Source organism: Drosophila innubila, chromosome X (assembly GCF_004354385.1).
Source record: "Drosophila innubila isolate TH190305 chromosome X, UK_Dinn_1.0, whole genome shotgun sequence".
In the NCBI taxonomy this organism is placed as follows: domain Eukaryota; kingdom Metazoa; phylum Arthropoda; class Insecta; order Diptera; family Drosophilidae; genus Drosophila; species Drosophila innubila.
The window spans coordinates 25,579,943-25,596,355 of record NC_047626.1 but is presented as its reverse complement, the minus strand read 5'-3'; the positions used below and the strand labels follow the sequence as shown (position 1 = coordinate 25,596,355).

Genomic DNA, 16,413 nt, shown 5'->3' with positions numbered 1-16,413 from the left:
ATGAATTTTGGGACCTTTCGCCATATTTTCAGCAACAATATTGTCAACTAATTATTTGTCTAGATCGAAATCTAAGCTATACACTTAGTTTTCTATTTAAAACAAGTCTGCAAACCGGTTCTGAGCCGTAAATTATTTACTTTGCGATCCCGAACCTAAACCGAACCGCGTTCTAAAAAAACAGCTTCGGTTCGAAATAAAAATTACATAACTTTTATGGTTTTCTAATATTACGCAATTATTTCAGACTTCGGGTTAAAATAAGACATATTTAAATCTTCAAATAAATTTAATTTATCATCAAAATTTAATTCTTTAAAAAAAAAATTTAATTAGTTCAAAATGTAGAGAAAAATGTTTAACAATAAAAATATTTTTTCCATAAAAGTAAACCAAGGTTCGAACCCAGGTGGTATGTAAACCAATTCGCGAGCCGAACCGATGTCTTTCTCTATGGTTCAAACCGCCGAACTGAATTTTTAACAAAATTTTGGAGGCTTGCAGGCTTGGTTTTAAACAATCTCATCTATGGATACGTGTGCATCTTGCATTTTTTCCAAATCTTTTGGCGATTTATATGTTGACTACGAAGACAAAGATGTGTTTCTGAGTTTCCTTAAAAAGTATGAGAACTAAAAATTTGATTGCTTTTTTATAATTTTTCTATTTTTAAAAATTGCTGCTTTTTCGAAAGCCCCTTTTTTTAAATGATCAGATGTCGCCTACTAAATTATATGCCGAAATTAGGGAAATTCATAAAAAAAATAAATTAAACTGTAAAATTAATTTTGAATTTCATTAATTTTCCACTGCCCACAAGCATTAACAAGTGCTTATTTAAATTTCTATTAATTATGAATTGTTAAACCGAAACCAATTTTCATTGAAATACTTTTCAGATTCTAGTTTATGAATAAACTTGACTTGCAAACAATTATTACAAGTTTAATATTTTTGAAAATCACTTTTCACATTAAAACTTGAGTTCTACTACTCCAGATAATCATAGAGCAAGTTCTTTAGAATTAATTTAAATAAATTTGTAAATTTCATAAATAAATTTCATCGAATATTGGGGATAAAAAATATATATATTTTATTGATGGACTCGCAGATAGTTTTTTTTTAGCCTTTTACATAGATGAGCACAACTTTATTATACCCCTAATGCCACATTTAATAGGATTTATTATATATAGAAAAAAAAAACATTATATTAAATAAATAGGTACATATTTAAATGTATATATTTGTTATTGCTTATGGGTGTGCTATGTGCCCAGCAGGGATTCGATGCTGAAGGAGGAATTGTAGTGTCCCTTGCTCGGCAGCGGCGGTACAGCATGAGGAGCTGGGAGCTTGGGCAGATGCGGTGACTCCAGCGGTTCCAGTTTTATCACAGCATTGCCATCATTATCATTATCGTTATCGCCATCGTCATCGGAGCTGTCATCCTGGCAGCTTCTTTGGTTTGTCTGCGGCGTCATCGTGGCAAAAGTGGAGCTCAGAGATCGGGAGTTGTCCAGGCTATCGCTGCACACACCGACCACATCGATGGCCAGCTCATCATCGTCGCGCTGCTCCAACTCCAATCCCAGCTCCAGTTCAGCAGCCTCATCTCTGTGCGCCGCCAGATAGTCAGTCCGCAGCTGCGACATGTCCACCTCGATCCCTTTGAGACGCAGCTTACGTGCCTGCCTCTCAATCGCCTTGGCGATTCGTTTGCTCCGCTGTGCACTGTTCGAAAGGATTCCCCATATAATTAAGTGGAACTTGTGGAACGGCTACTTCATACACTTACCGCTCCCTGGCTCGCAGCTCCAGCAGCGGAATCGGTGCTCCGCTGCAGCTCTGAGGTTGTGCATTGTGCGCCGGTCGACCAGGTCCCTTTTTCGTGTGCTCCTTTTTGCGCCACTTGGCGCGACGGTTCTGAAACCAGACCTGCAACAAGAATCGATATCAATTGGGATGGGAGTTGTTATCGAATATAATATCGAGTATCTATATGATTAAGATAACTATTCGCAGTCTCAAACGGAATAGAATGAAACAAAAACAGAAAAGTTGTCGATAACAATATAGGTTGCATCAAATGTATGCTTCTGAAACCAGACCTGCAACAAGAATCGATATCAATTGAGATGGGAGTTGTTATCGAATATAATATCGAGTATGTATATGATTAAGATAACTATTCGCAGTCTCAAACGGAAGAGAATGAAACAAAAACAGAAAAGTTGTCGATAACAATATCGGTTGTATCGAATGTATGCTTCTGAAACCAGACCAACAAAAATAATCGATATCAATTGAGATGGGAGTTGCTATCGATTATAATATCGAGTATGTCCTTTCAGAAAACTAATCGTAGTTTTAAACTAAATTGAATGAAAAAAAGTTATCGACAACAATATCGGTTGTATCGAATGTATGCTTCTGATTCAGTGTTGCCAGTAATCGACCGTTAAAATAAGCTAGATTTGTAAAAAGTAATATATAGAAAAGAGGTAAAAATAAAATACAAAATTCTAAAATAGGCTAAACATTAATGTAACCCAAATCACAAAGAAAAACTTTGGACTTAAATGTTTAGCTATAATTTAAAAAACTTTGAAACCTACCGATGATATGGGAGTAGATATCGATTATGATATCGAATATCTATACGAATGAAAAAACAAATCGCAGTTTTAAAAGGAAAAGAATAAAACAAAAACAGAGAAGTTGTCGATAACAATAACGATTGTCGCAAAGCGACTGAAATCAAACCAGCAACAAGAATCGATTTATATTGAGCTGGGAGTAGTTGTCGATTACAATAACGAATATCTAAATGTGGCAATTCAAATGTAATAGGCTATATCTACGACAGCACATTCGGCATATTCGACGCCATTTTCATCATTCAGACCGAATGTTCAATTCAAAATCCGAATGATCATTTTGCCCACATTCAAATCAAATGTTAAAATTTGTTGCCGTTCTCTCTGTCGAATTTCAGTACTTTTATCGATAAGATCTTGAAAAAAAAGCAATCATCACATTAACCACCTCTTTTGTTCTATAAAAAGGTAAGCATAAAATTTGCGCCAATTATAATTTCAATATAAATATAAAAATGTTCTTATTTTCAGATTTTTTTTTAATTTTTTTACAGAAACTGAACAGCTGATTTATTTCGGGTGAGTGGCAAATGTTTTAACAGTTTTACATTGGGTAGTGGAAAGCCAAAAATCTGGAACATTCAAATGTGTCGTGGAAATAGCCTATTAAAATGAAGAATAAAGTAAATGATAATCTTAATCGATTAAACTAATCATCAATTGACTGATCGGGTTGATGCTATTATATATAATTAACATTTCTAAATTATCAAATGCAACTTCTAATAACAATAGAGTCGACTAAATTTATCGATACGAGTTCCATTGACTTAGCAATCGACTTAATCTTAGAAACTTTATTTATTGATATAAATAAACAGGTTACAATCTATCGATAGATATTGATTACATTAACGATTGTTTGCAAAACTTATTTAAGACCAATTTAATATATTCCCTATGTACATGTGTACATTCATAAGCTAAAAGGTTATTTTGTTTGCCATTTTGGAACTAGATTTGAACTGGTTCATTATGCCGACTGGTTAATTGAACAGCTTTGAGCTTTAAATAAGTCATAATTATAATATCGTTATCAACACTTAACTATGATTGACGTGTCGCTGTTGTATTCATAATAGTATTCATAGTCAGAGTATTCGATATGCACTCGTTATTCATGGGGTTAGACTGAGAGTCGGTTTGCTCGTAAACAAAATGGCGTCCCTAATTGAGGGACAGTTTTGTTGAGCGACTCAAGCGCAACGCAGTTCGCGTGGGCGTGTGTGTGTGTGTGTGTATGTGTGAGTGTGTGTGTCACTTCAATTTGAAGTCATTTGCATGCATTGTGCATTTTTTAATGTGCAGCAAATTGTTTTTGAGTAGCTGCATGCGATGCTTCACAATGCCAATGCCTGCGCTTTAAACCGAAACTTCTATATCCCTCTCCCTTTCTCTCTCTCTCTTTCTGTCTCTCTCTCTGTCTCTCCCTCTCGCTCGCTCTGTCTGTCAGCTGGCTCACCTGTCCGTCTGACTGTCTTGTCTTGTCTTGCTTTGCCTTGCCACCTCAGTTCAGTTCAGCTCACCTCACCTGGCCACGTCTCACCACAACTCACCTCACCTCACCTCACCATACCATACCATGTCACAGCTTCAGCGTTGCCAATTTAGCTATTTTACCGCCAATTTTGGAGACTTACGACTGACAAAATATTGCTTTATTTTAAATCTTAAAGAAAACCAAGGTCAAAATCTTTAAATATCATAACTTGACAACAATTTGTATCGATGTTTTGTAATAAAAGAAATTCTCAAACACCGAGCACTCAAAAATTTGTAATTGCAAATTGAAGAAGTTGGTATGTAAACCAGATTGTATAGCACAAAGCTCAAGAGATTTTCTAGGCAATTACTTTTGAAAACAAATTTCAATTTATTCTTGCAATTCAATTAATTAAAATTGTTCACTAAATTATTTTTGTTGCCATAAAATATGCAATAAAAAAATTCAAAATGAATTGAAATTAATTCAATTTATTGTATATGTAGGTGTTTTGCTTGAAATTTCAGAATTTTAGCAAAATTATTAATTATTAAAAATACATTTTAAATGAGATTATTTGTCGTATTAAATATACCTTATACGACAAATGATCTTATTTAAAATACAGTTTTTACTCTTTTATTCCATTTTGAAATAATATTTGAATTTTTTTTTAAATATGTTTTGAATATTTCAACAAAATTGTTGATATATGGGTGGCTTGAGATTTGTAGAACTTTGTTTAAATTTTATGAATCAATGCAACGTTTGAAAGCAATTGAAAACAGTTTTAGAAACAGCCTAACTAAATACAGCTGTACTTGAAATTAGTTTGTCCTATTTTAGAATGTACTTTTTTACATATTGCAGAGTTGGCAACACTACTCAACTTGCCACTTTTTACCTCACTTCGCCTGAGCTCACCTCGCCTTGTCTGGTTTGAATTGACAAATTGATATGTCATGTCAAGAAACAATTTCGGGCAAAAGCGTAGACGAATGTCCCAGAGTTGTGAAACCAGACCTGCAACAAGAATCGATATCAATTGGGATGGGAGTTGTTATCGAATATAATATCGAGTATCTATATGATTAAGATAACTATTCGCAGTCTCAAACGGAATAGAATGAAACAAAAACAGAAAAGTTGTCGATAACAATATAGGTTGCATCAAATGTATGCTTCTGAAACCAGACCTGCAACAAGAATCGATATCAATTGAGATGGGAGTTGTTATCGAATATAATATCGAGTATGTATATGATTAAGATAACTATTCGCAGTCTCAAACGGAAGAGAATGAAACAAAAACAGAAAAGTTGTCGATAACAATATCGGTTGTATCGAATGTATGCTTCTGAAACCAGACCAACAAAAATAATCGATATCAATTGAGATGGGAGTTGCTATCGATTATAATATCGAGTATGTCCTTTCAGAAAACTAATCGTAGTTTTAAACTAAATTGAATGAAAAAAGTTATCGACAACAATATCGGTTGTATCGAATGTATGCTTCTGATTCAGTGTTGCCAGTAATCGACCGTTAAAATAAGCTAGATTTGTAAAAAGTAATATATAGAAAAGAGGTAAAAATAAAATACAAAATTCTAAAATAGGCTAAACATTAATGTAACCCAAATCACAAAGAAAAACTTTGGACTTAAATGTTTAGCTATAATTTAAAAACTTTGAAACCTACCGATGATATGGGAGTAGATATCGATTATGATATCGAATATCTATACGAATGAAAAAACAAATCGCAGTTTTAAAAGGAAAAGAATAAAACAAAAACAGAGAAGTTGTCGATAACAATAACGATTGTCGCAAAGCGACTGAAATCAAACCAGCAACAAGAATCGATTTATATTGAGCTGGGAGTAGTTGTCGATTACAATAACGAATATCTAAATGTGGCAATTCAAATGTAATAGGCTATATCTACGACAGCACATTCGGCATATTCGACGCCATTTTCATCATTCAGACCGAATGTTCAATTCAAAATCCGAATGATCATTTTGCCCACATTCAAATCAAATGTTAAAATTTGTTGCCGTTCTCTCTGTCGAATTTCAGTACTTTTATCGATAAGATCTTGAAAAAAAGCAATCATCACATTAACCACCTCTTTTGTTCTATAAAAAGGTAAGCATAAAATTTGCGCCAATTATAATTTCAATATAAATATAAAAATGTTCTTATTTTCAGATTTTTTTTTAATTTTTTTACAGAAACTGAACAGCTGATTTATTTCGGGTGAGTGGCAAATGTTTTAACAGTTTTACATTGGGTAGTGGAAAGCCAAAAATCTGGAACATTCAAATGTGTCGTGGAAATAGCCTATTAAACTGAAGAATAAAGTAAATGATAATCTTAATCGATTAAACTAATCATCAATTGACTGATCGGGTTGATGCTATTATATATAATTAACATTTCTAAATTATCAAATGCAACTTCTAATAACAATAGAGTCGACTAAATTTATCGATACGAGTTCCATTGACTTAGCAATCGACTTAATCTTAGAAACTTTATTTATTGATATAAATAAACAGGTTACAATCTATCGATAGATATTGATTACATTAACGATTGTTTGCAAAACTTATTTAAGACCAATTTAATATATTCCCTATGTACATGTGTACATTCATAAGCTAAAAGGTTATTTTGTTTGCCATTTTGGAACTAGATTTGAACTGGTTCATTATGCCGACTGGTTAATTGAACAGCTTTGAGCTTTAAATAAGTCATAATTATAATATCGTTATCAACACTTAACTATGATTGACGTGTCGCTGTTGTATTCATAATAGTATTCATAGTCAGAGTATTCGATATGCACTCGTTATTCATGGGGTTAGACTGAGAGTCGGTTTGCTCGTAAACAAAATGGCGTCCCTAATTGAGGGACAGTTTTGTTGAGCGACTCAAGCGCAACGCAGTTCGCGTGGGCGTGTGTGTGTGTGTGTGTATGTGTGAGTGTGTGTGTCACTTCAATTTGAAGTCATTTGCATGCATTGTGCATTTTTTAATGTGCAGCAAATTGTTTTTGAGTAGCTGCATGCGATGCTTCACAATGCCAATGCCTGCGCTTTAAACCGAAACTTCTATATCCCTCTCCCTTTCTCTCTCTCTCTTTCTGTCTCTCTCTCTGTCTCTCCCTCTCGCTCGCTCTGTCTGTCAGCTGGCTCACCTGTCCGTCTGACTGTCTTGTCTTGTCTTGCTTTGCCTTGCCACCTCAGTTCAGTTCAGCTCACCTCACCTGGCCACGTCTCACCACAACTCACCTCACCTCACCTCACCATACCATACCATGTCACAGCTTCAGCGTTGCCAATTTAGCTATTTTACCGCCAATTTTGGAGACTTACGACTGACAAAATATTGCTTTATTTTAAATCTTAAAGAAAACCAAGGTCAAAATCTTTAAATATCATAACTTGACAACAATTTGTATCGATGTTTGCTGTAATAAAAGAAATTCTCAAACACCGAGCACTCAAAAATTTGTAATTCGCAAATTGAAGAAGTTGGTATGTAAACCAGATTGTATAGCACAAAGCTCAAGAGATTTTCTAGGCAATTACTTTTGAAAACAAATTTCAATTTATTCTTGCAATTCAATTAATTAAAATTGTTCACTAAATTATTTTTGTTGCCATAAAATATGCAATAAAAAATTCAAAATGAATTGAAATTAATTCAATTTATTGTATATGTAGGTGTTTTGCTTGAAATTTCAGAATTTTAGCAAAATTATTAATTATTAAAAATACATTTTAAATGAGATTATTTGTCGTATTAAATATACCTTATACGACAAATGATCTTATTTAAAATACAGTTTTTACTCTTTTATTCCATTTTGAAATAATATTTGAATTTTTTTTTAAATATGTTTTGAATATTTCAACAAAATTGTTGATATATGGGTGGCTTGAGATTTGTAGAACTTTGTTTAAATTTTATGAATCAATGCAACGTTTGAAAGCAATTGAAAACAGTTTTAGAAACAGCCTAACTAAATACAGCTGTACTTGAAATTAGTTTGTCCTATTTTAGAATGTACTTTTTTACATATTGCAGAGTTGGCAACACTACTCAACTTGCCACTTTTTACCTCACTTCGCCTGAGCTCACCTCGCCTTGTCTGGTTTGAATTGACAAATTGATATGTCATGTCAAGAAACAATTTCGGGCAAAAGCGTAGACGAATGTCCCAGAGTTGTGCCAAAGTTGCAGCAGCGACAGTAAAAAACCGACGACGATAATCACACTCCTGACATGCAAGTCAGCCAATGCAATCGTCGTCGTCGTCGTCGCCGTCGTTGTCGTCGTCATCGTCGGCAAAAGGGGTTTAAGTCTTGGATGCAATTGAAATCATTACAACAACAAGCGACACGAAACGCAATTGGAAATGAAATAAACTGAATTATAATGAATAAAAATAGTCAGGTAATTGGTTTTATTGAGTAATTGAGTTGCAGTTGCCGTCAAATTGTTTTACAATGCTCGCACGCAAATGTTGCCACCAATCATGTGCGATATCAATAACGATAACGATAACGATTACGATTCAGTTATACATATCCATAAAGATGTACAGCTGAATTGCTTAAATGAGTTGATTAAAAGCCATTACGAATATAATTGGGGGTAAATTGTCTAGCGATATATAGAAAACGATAACAACATTTAAAAGATTTATCGATTACAATTGATCGATGACTATGCATATTGAAAAATAAGTTTGATTTTGTATTTATGCCTAAGTTATCGTTAACAATCGATAATTATCAATATCGATAACGATAAAAATCAAACTATCGATAGATGCTTTCTGTAATCGATAAATCAATTTAATTTGTCTAACGCTCACATGACACTTTAACTTTTGTAAATGAAATTGAATAAATTTTATCGACAACAATCGATAGTTATAGTTACCGCTATCCGTCCCTCCTTCAGATCCAGCCGCATAGCCAGCGCCTCGCGCATGAACACATCCGGATAGTGGCTGCTGAGAAAGGCTCGTTCCAGCTCCTCCAGTTGCCAGGTGTTGAAATTGGTGCGGCTGCGTCGACGCTTGGCAGCGGCAGCGGCAGCGGCAGAAGCAGAGGCAGCGGCAGCGGCAATAGTAGCAGCAGCGCTGCTCTCGCTGGCCGTTTCATCGTCGTGGGCGGAGGCCGAGGAGACTGCAAAAAAAAAAAATAAAAAGAAAAAGAAGAAAAATAAAAGTCGATAAGTCGTTGGCATTAGTCTGGTCTCACTGTAGCCAACAAGCGAGCATAATTAACTGACAAGACACGAGTTGGATCAGGGGAAGGTGGTGCAAGCGATATGGGTATATAGGATATGGGATCTGTTGTCTGTCTATGCCTTTTGGTTTCGCTTACGCTCGCCTCGCATTATAATTGCAAACAATTAAAGTCTATTTATGTAAATTTCCAAGATATGCAAACGGCAAAACCGCACAGGAACAGGAACAGGAGGAGCCGAACAGGAACCCCAACCAAAATGTGCCACGCCCAGGCTCAGTCTGACTGCTGCAGTCAGTATCTCCCGCCCTCCCACATTTGTGGCAACAACGTTGTCGGTGCTCGTTGCCGTTGCCCGTTTCTGTTGCCGTCGTTTGTCTTTCTAATTTATAGCAGCGCAAATTGGTTTTCACAATTAGGAAGTGGTGGGTGTTGCCTGGGCCTGGTGCCTCGGATATGCTTAAAACGCCGCTGCGGAAGTAAATTACAATGTAACGCAGACCCAAATCGGGTTCTTTCTAGACAAGCCTCCCCCCACTTACTCCCTTCCCAACTGCCCACCTTCCATCCCTTCCCCCTCAATGTGTAAAATCAGAGCTTGTGTTTAGTTGCAGTTTTAAGTGAAATTTAATTGCTGAATTTGCTGGCTAACCAATTAAAACTGGCGCGGTAGGGACAAGCATTTAACAAGCCTTTAGTAGCAACCACTAAAACCGCAAAAAGTGACAGAGAGAGAGAGAGAATAATAGACAGCGAGAGAAAAGAAATGGCAATAATAAAATGCACATCAGGCACATGAAGATTTGATTTGAACGCAGCTTTATCATAATGATGACAATGATGCGGCAGACCCCAACAATATATACACTGCAATATATATATCTGTAAGTATGTGTATGTATGTAACTAACCCCTGTCTGTCCCTTCGACAGTCTACGGCTACTACGTGATTTTCATATGTTAAAATGCACACAGATTTCAACAATTTATAAACACATCTGCTACCAAATCGAAGGAGTGTCTCGAGGCCCGTTCAACCCTCAATTGACTTTGGCCAGGCAACAACAAAAGCAACCAGACACTTCATAGAGCTCACAACAACAACGGGAACAGGAACAGGAGGCAGGTCCTTGGTCTCGGTCCGCTTGTTCATTTGTACACAGTTCTCTCTCTCTCTCTCTCTCGCTCTCTCGCTCTCTCTTTTGGCTCTGCGGCCTCATCATCACACTTGAAAGAGTAAATAAAATATAATTCCTCAAGGGTGTTATAAATAAAATTATCTGAATTATGGTTTTTGTTGACTTTCTGACTCTCAGTCTTCCTCTGCCTCTGCCTCTGCCTCTTCATCTCACTTGTTTCTTGTTTCTCGCACTCTGATGTGGCAAGTTGTTGTTGCCCTTTGTGTTGCTATTGTTGTTCTTGTGGCATAGTTATGTTGTTGCTGCTGCTGCTGCTGCTGCTGGGGTTTGTGCCCCTAATTTGCTACAAAGCGCCTTCATATGTTAACTGAAATCGATATGAAACTCTTTTGTTGCGGGCGGGCAGGGCGTGGCAGGAACAACAACAGCTAAATAAAAGGAGGCTGGCAGTAAATCAGATAATGGTCAGGCATTTGATAAGCACATAAAGAGCGAGTGGGGATCGAAATTATGACAGCTTATAAAGAAACCCAAAGAAAATTCGACGAAATCAAATGTATGTGCCATAAGAACGTTTTAAGAAATAGATAGAGAGATATTGACCTTGACAAAAATATAAAAATATATATACAAATGAAGTTATGGATATATTGTAGTTATAAGTACAGATATAGATTTAGAATTAGATATAGAAATAGTTGATATAGCCTCATAGGGGTTAGGATTCCGCCTGATAAACAACTGATCATAATTACATATTAACTATTATTGAAAGTTATAGGTTTTTTACTTTATACTACAGATCAGGGCATCAAAACGAATCGAGTTTGTATACCGGTTTCAAAATGGTTACCAGTTTTATGTAAGTTGATATGATTTCGGTTCACAAAAAAAAAAAAAAAATTATAGGTAGAAATGTTATAAAAAAGTTAATATACTATATGCAAAAAAAAATTTGATTTTTAAACATATCTATTTAAAAAGATCAATATTCAAATTTAAAATCAAAACAAATTTGAAAAACGATGAGAACTTCTTAACAACATAATTGGATTTAATGCTTATGAATCGAAACTAACCGTTATACATGAATCGGTTATTTCGGTTTGAATAATTTCGGTTTCGGTATTAAAAAAAGTTATGTTTTAGTTAGAGTTTCAGTTACTGTCACCAATTTCAATCGGTTAATACCGGTTAAGGGTTACGGTTTACATTACGCTTTCATCGAAACTAATTTTAAAATTCAAACTCTTTAAAATTTAATCTGTAAAATAGTTGAATACATGATTGCTCTCAATGCTATATTTTTTCTTCCTCTGTCGATTTGAGATTGATAACTGATATCGATACCTGTATATCAATATCGACTTAAGATGAAGTAAAACTTTTGCTACAAATTGTTATGATGTTTCTCTCGGATCTATCTCTCTCTTTTCTCTCTGTCGTGTCCGTTGGTTTGCCCATGCAAGGATGAGTGTCTCCTTGCCTGTGTTTAGGCTAATTAAAAACAGTAGCCCAATTTTAATTAGGCCAGGCAAATGGTACACAGTTGTGGGGTTTGGGCAACATTTGCATATAAATAGTATAAATTGTTATTATTGTTGCTGTTCTGTTTGGTTCGGTTCGGTTCGGCTCGAGACTCTGTGATTTTGTGACTCTGTGGACAGTGTCTAATCTACGGGCTGCTGCATTGAGTCCACAGAGCGAACCATCTAACGCCTATTGCCCCTTAGTTTTGCCTAATTTCAAAGGTCGTTAAGCAAACAAACTCAAGTGGAACAAAATGCAGCGACAGCAAGACAGACAGAGAGAGAGAGAGAGAGAAAGGGAGAAAGGTAGCATGTAAGTTCGGAATCGGGCTGCTGTGGCCCTCGGGGAAAAGGCTCGTGACCATAACGATGAGCGGGGCAAAACTACCCGCCCGAAGCAGTTGAATGCGAGTCAAATCCAAAGCCGAGCCAGGACCCAGTGATACCAACGATCCCTGCATCCCAGCGGTACCACAACAGCCCACCCAAAACAGCCCAAAAAATCACCATAAAAATCTATAAAAAAAAATTAACTTGCAACCTGAAAAAAAAGTACCAAAAAAATCTAGGTTAAAAGTACAACAAAAACAAAAAAAAAAAAAAAATGACGAGAATAAACGTTGAGCTCATTAGCATTTATAGGCCACACAAATGCCAGACGATGACGATGATGATAATGATGATGATGATGATGACGATGTCGATGCCGATGGGTTGGTTGTCGGTACTGCCGAAGCTGGGTCACAGCACCTTTTGAGGTTCATTAGAAACTTGTCACATGATTTGATTTGCTCTCCTTTTTTCTTTTTTTGCTCTACGTCGCGTGTTTGGCCCACAACACACACACACAAAAAAACGCGCACAGTCAGCAAAAAAAAAAAAAAACATTTTCAAATAAAAAATCAAGTCAAATAGTTGGTCGAACAGGAAAAAAACGTCAGCTATTAGGGTTTAAGGCTGTTAATTATGTGCTGCCAGGCACATCCAACACCCAAAGAAAAACCCACCGAAAAAAAAACAAAAGCTGAACTACAAAACGGGGCGTTAAGTCAGACACGCGCCCCTGATGCATCGACTCCCGTACATTTTTTCCAAGTTAGTTTTCCTTTTTTTTTTTTTTTTGGAACGTTTTGTTGTGTAACCCCGTAACCCCTTTCTCTGACAGTTTTCATTGCCTGTCAAAGTCGTTTAGCTGCTTGTTTTTGGTGTTGTTGTTGTTTCAGTTTGATGAATTGTCCAAATGAGAGTCCAATTGCGTCTGTGACTTTGGAGTGTGTTAAATTGTTAGCACACCACACGCTAAACGCTCCTGAACCTCATGAGAAAACAACAAAATCGTGGGAATTTTAAGGAACTTCATTTTATAATTGACGTATTAGAACTAGTATTAGAACAAGAACTTGATAACAGTTCTTTCTGTAAAGCATTTCACACCTATGACTCCAGGCTTATGTTTTTAATCTCTGTTACAGTCTCTTACTCTATCTACATATTTCTTTCTGTGACTTTAGTTACATTTTTAAATGTTTTACTTGCTGGGTGAATTTATCATATAATAACATTAATAGTTTTAAGCATGTGAGTCTTTCTAATTCTTTCTCTTTAATGCGATTATTTTACTTTTTGTATCCTGCTTTATGCGACATTCGTAAACGTTTTAAGATCTGTGTTGTCTTCTGTTTTATCTAACTATACATTCTGCGACATTCCTTATTATCTAACTGTCTCTTTCAAAAGTGCATTCGCTTTTCTCGTTCTGCTTTATGCGACATTCGTAAAATTTCTGTTCAGTTAATCTATCTTAGGTGTAACTTTCAAGATCTGTGCGCGACTTAATCATTTTCTAACTCTGCTTTCGGCGGCATTCGTAAACGTTTAACTATGCAAATTATACAAGTTAATTAAAGACTTGTGAAATGTGATTAGCTTGTAATTTGCCAAGTTACACATCCATTTCGAGTATACGTAATAGGTGTTACAATCCAGTCAAAATGAGGAAAGAGTGCGCCTAAGCTCTAAAGGGAATCAAAAAAGGGTCTAAGGCGCCGCACAATGGACTACAAATGTGTGGCACTTAAATTAATGAATTTCTTTGCACTTTGCACGACGGTAATTGGAGAGGCCGACCAATTGAGTGACTGACCCGAGTAGAAGCATATACACAACTACATGCAACTGCATCTGTGTATAAACAGGGTAATGGGTATGGGGTACAGGTATGGTAGGAACCACATTCAGGGCACTTCAATCTGCCGATCTGGCGTCGAGTCGAGTCGAGTCGACTTAAGTTGAGTCGAGTTTGACTCGCACTTGCCATGAAACGTCTGCTGCCAACTTGCACATGAATTTATATGAGTTGTTTGCATTAAAATGAATTGATCGACACGACGAGCAGCGGCTGTAATCTGCTCCTTACTCCGTCCACATCCCCATCCCTGTCCCGTGCTCCTCGTCCTGTCTGGTCTCTGGTCTCGGGTGCCGGGTCATTGCTCATCTGCCACGCCAGGCACGTCAACGCAGCAAATTACTTGCCGCTGTTGCGATGCAAAATTGAAAATTCAAGTGGTTAACTTGGCAACATGTTGCCTGTTTGCCTGTTTGCCCGTTTGTCCGTTGCCAAGGATCGACAGCAGCCGATCTTCACTTCTTCTGGTCTCGTGGTGCATGTTATGATTAAATTTTGATAGCCAACAACAATCAAGTCAGGGAAAATCAATAATTTTTACGCATCTTGTTACGTTGGCAGATCCAAAGTCAGAGTCAGAACGAGATCAGAGACGAGAGCGAAGACGGGAATCAGCTCGAGCCAGGCCGGAGGAGACAAAGTCTCCCTGGAATCGCCAGCTCTTTGTCTTTGTGGCCACACAGAGCGAAAAGATCATGTAATATATTTTGTACACAAGACTGATATCTCAATCATATTAAATTAAATAATATTACGGACCTAGATCGTGTTTCAAATACGATTTCCTAAGTTCGAAAATGTAAGAATTCGAATATTTTCAAGTAGTTTTTTCAAGTTTCAGAGCTTGATCTGCAAGTATTTGCTGTGAAAAACAGTTTCAAACTTCAGTTTTGAACTTTCATAATAAAAAAATGTTCGTAGTTATTTCTAGCAAATTGTAGAGTTTTACTTGATTCCAAATTTGTTGTGCTTACATAATGAATATAAGTACAAGAATATATAACATAAGTAATTCGACCAGATTTTAGATATGGATTATATAGTACCTAACTTGAGGTCATTCAAACCTAATTTCAGTACGTCTTTTTTCTCTCTGTGCAGGGCATGACGAAAAGCTCTCAAACGATCAAACGATCGCTGCCTGCGATCGACATCGACATGCCAAAGCGGCGCATAAATGTTTTGTTGTTTTAATGAAGACGTCCGACTGCAACTACAACAGCAACAGCAACAGCAACAACTTCGAAGAAGACATCAAGGCGTTGCATGCCAGCAAAAATGTTTCCTCTTTTTCGCTTTTTTCTTTCTTTTTTTTTTGCGATCGAGGGGCGCGTCAGCGTCTGCGTCGTCTGCACGCCATGACTATCGGCCCCTGGTTTCTTGTCTTTGTCTCCTACTCTTGCCATCTCGTTCGTGCCTGTTTTGTTGTTGTTGCTGTTGCAGCCTTTGCGGCTGCATTACGAATAGGGTCTAATTATTGTGGCAAGCCCCTGAGCTATAATTTGCCTGATTGATTTACATAACGATCGAAAATGATCAAGACATTAATTTCTTATTAACGTCGTTCGGTTGTTCGTTCGTTCGCTTCGATCGGCATCGACTCGGCGTTGGCGTCACTGTCGCCGTCAGCGTCGCTGCCACTGCACAACATCCCATTCCCATTTCCATTCCCAACATTGTTGCTCTCCTGCAGCCGCTGCACAGTGGGGCAGATCCTCATTTTGCGTTGCAAAAATCATATCTTTTGAACCGGTGAAGATATTTTCAAAATTTAAAAAGCATTTGATAGAAAACTTTATAAGCTTTAAAATGAGTGTTTTCACTGCGTAATAGGCCTAATGGTTGATTCAGGGCTTTCGGTCAAAGTTGAAAAATATTTTCAGTGCATATTTTACATGTAAAATTAAAAAAAAAAATTATTTATTTTTTGTTCGAAATATAAATTTCAATCTTTTTTATTCTTTAAACAGCATCGTTTAATATAAAAAAAAGTTTAATTACGTTTATTTAAAAAAAAAAAAATTTTGTTTTTTTGATAAATCTTGTATGATGCCTCGCATAACGAAAACGTATGAAATTGTACTGCGCTCTTCCTCTTCTAACACCATTTTATTGTGAGGTTGCATCAGTTTTCGTCCTATAACT

General features: G+C 36.4%; 1 protein-coding gene across 1 annotated transcript in view; it reads right to left on the bottom strand.

The window, feature by feature from the left end:
* Positions 1-1,133: 1,133 nt before the first annotated feature.
* Positions 1,134-16,413, bottom strand: part of LOC117788820 (homeobox protein unc-4) — a 33,818-nt gene continuing 18,538 nt past the window's right edge. Inside the window, exons 2-4 of the mRNA XM_034627699.1 lie at positions 9,105-9,262; positions 1,802-1,941; positions 1,134-1,737 (exon numbers count right to left, since the gene is read on the bottom strand). Coding sequence (XP_034483590.1) covers positions 1,272-1,737; positions 1,802-1,941; positions 9,105-9,262 — 764 coding nt within the window. The 3' untranslated portion in view covers positions 1,134-1,271. The remainder of the gene's footprint in view (positions 1,738-1,801; positions 1,942-9,104; positions 9,263-16,413) is intronic.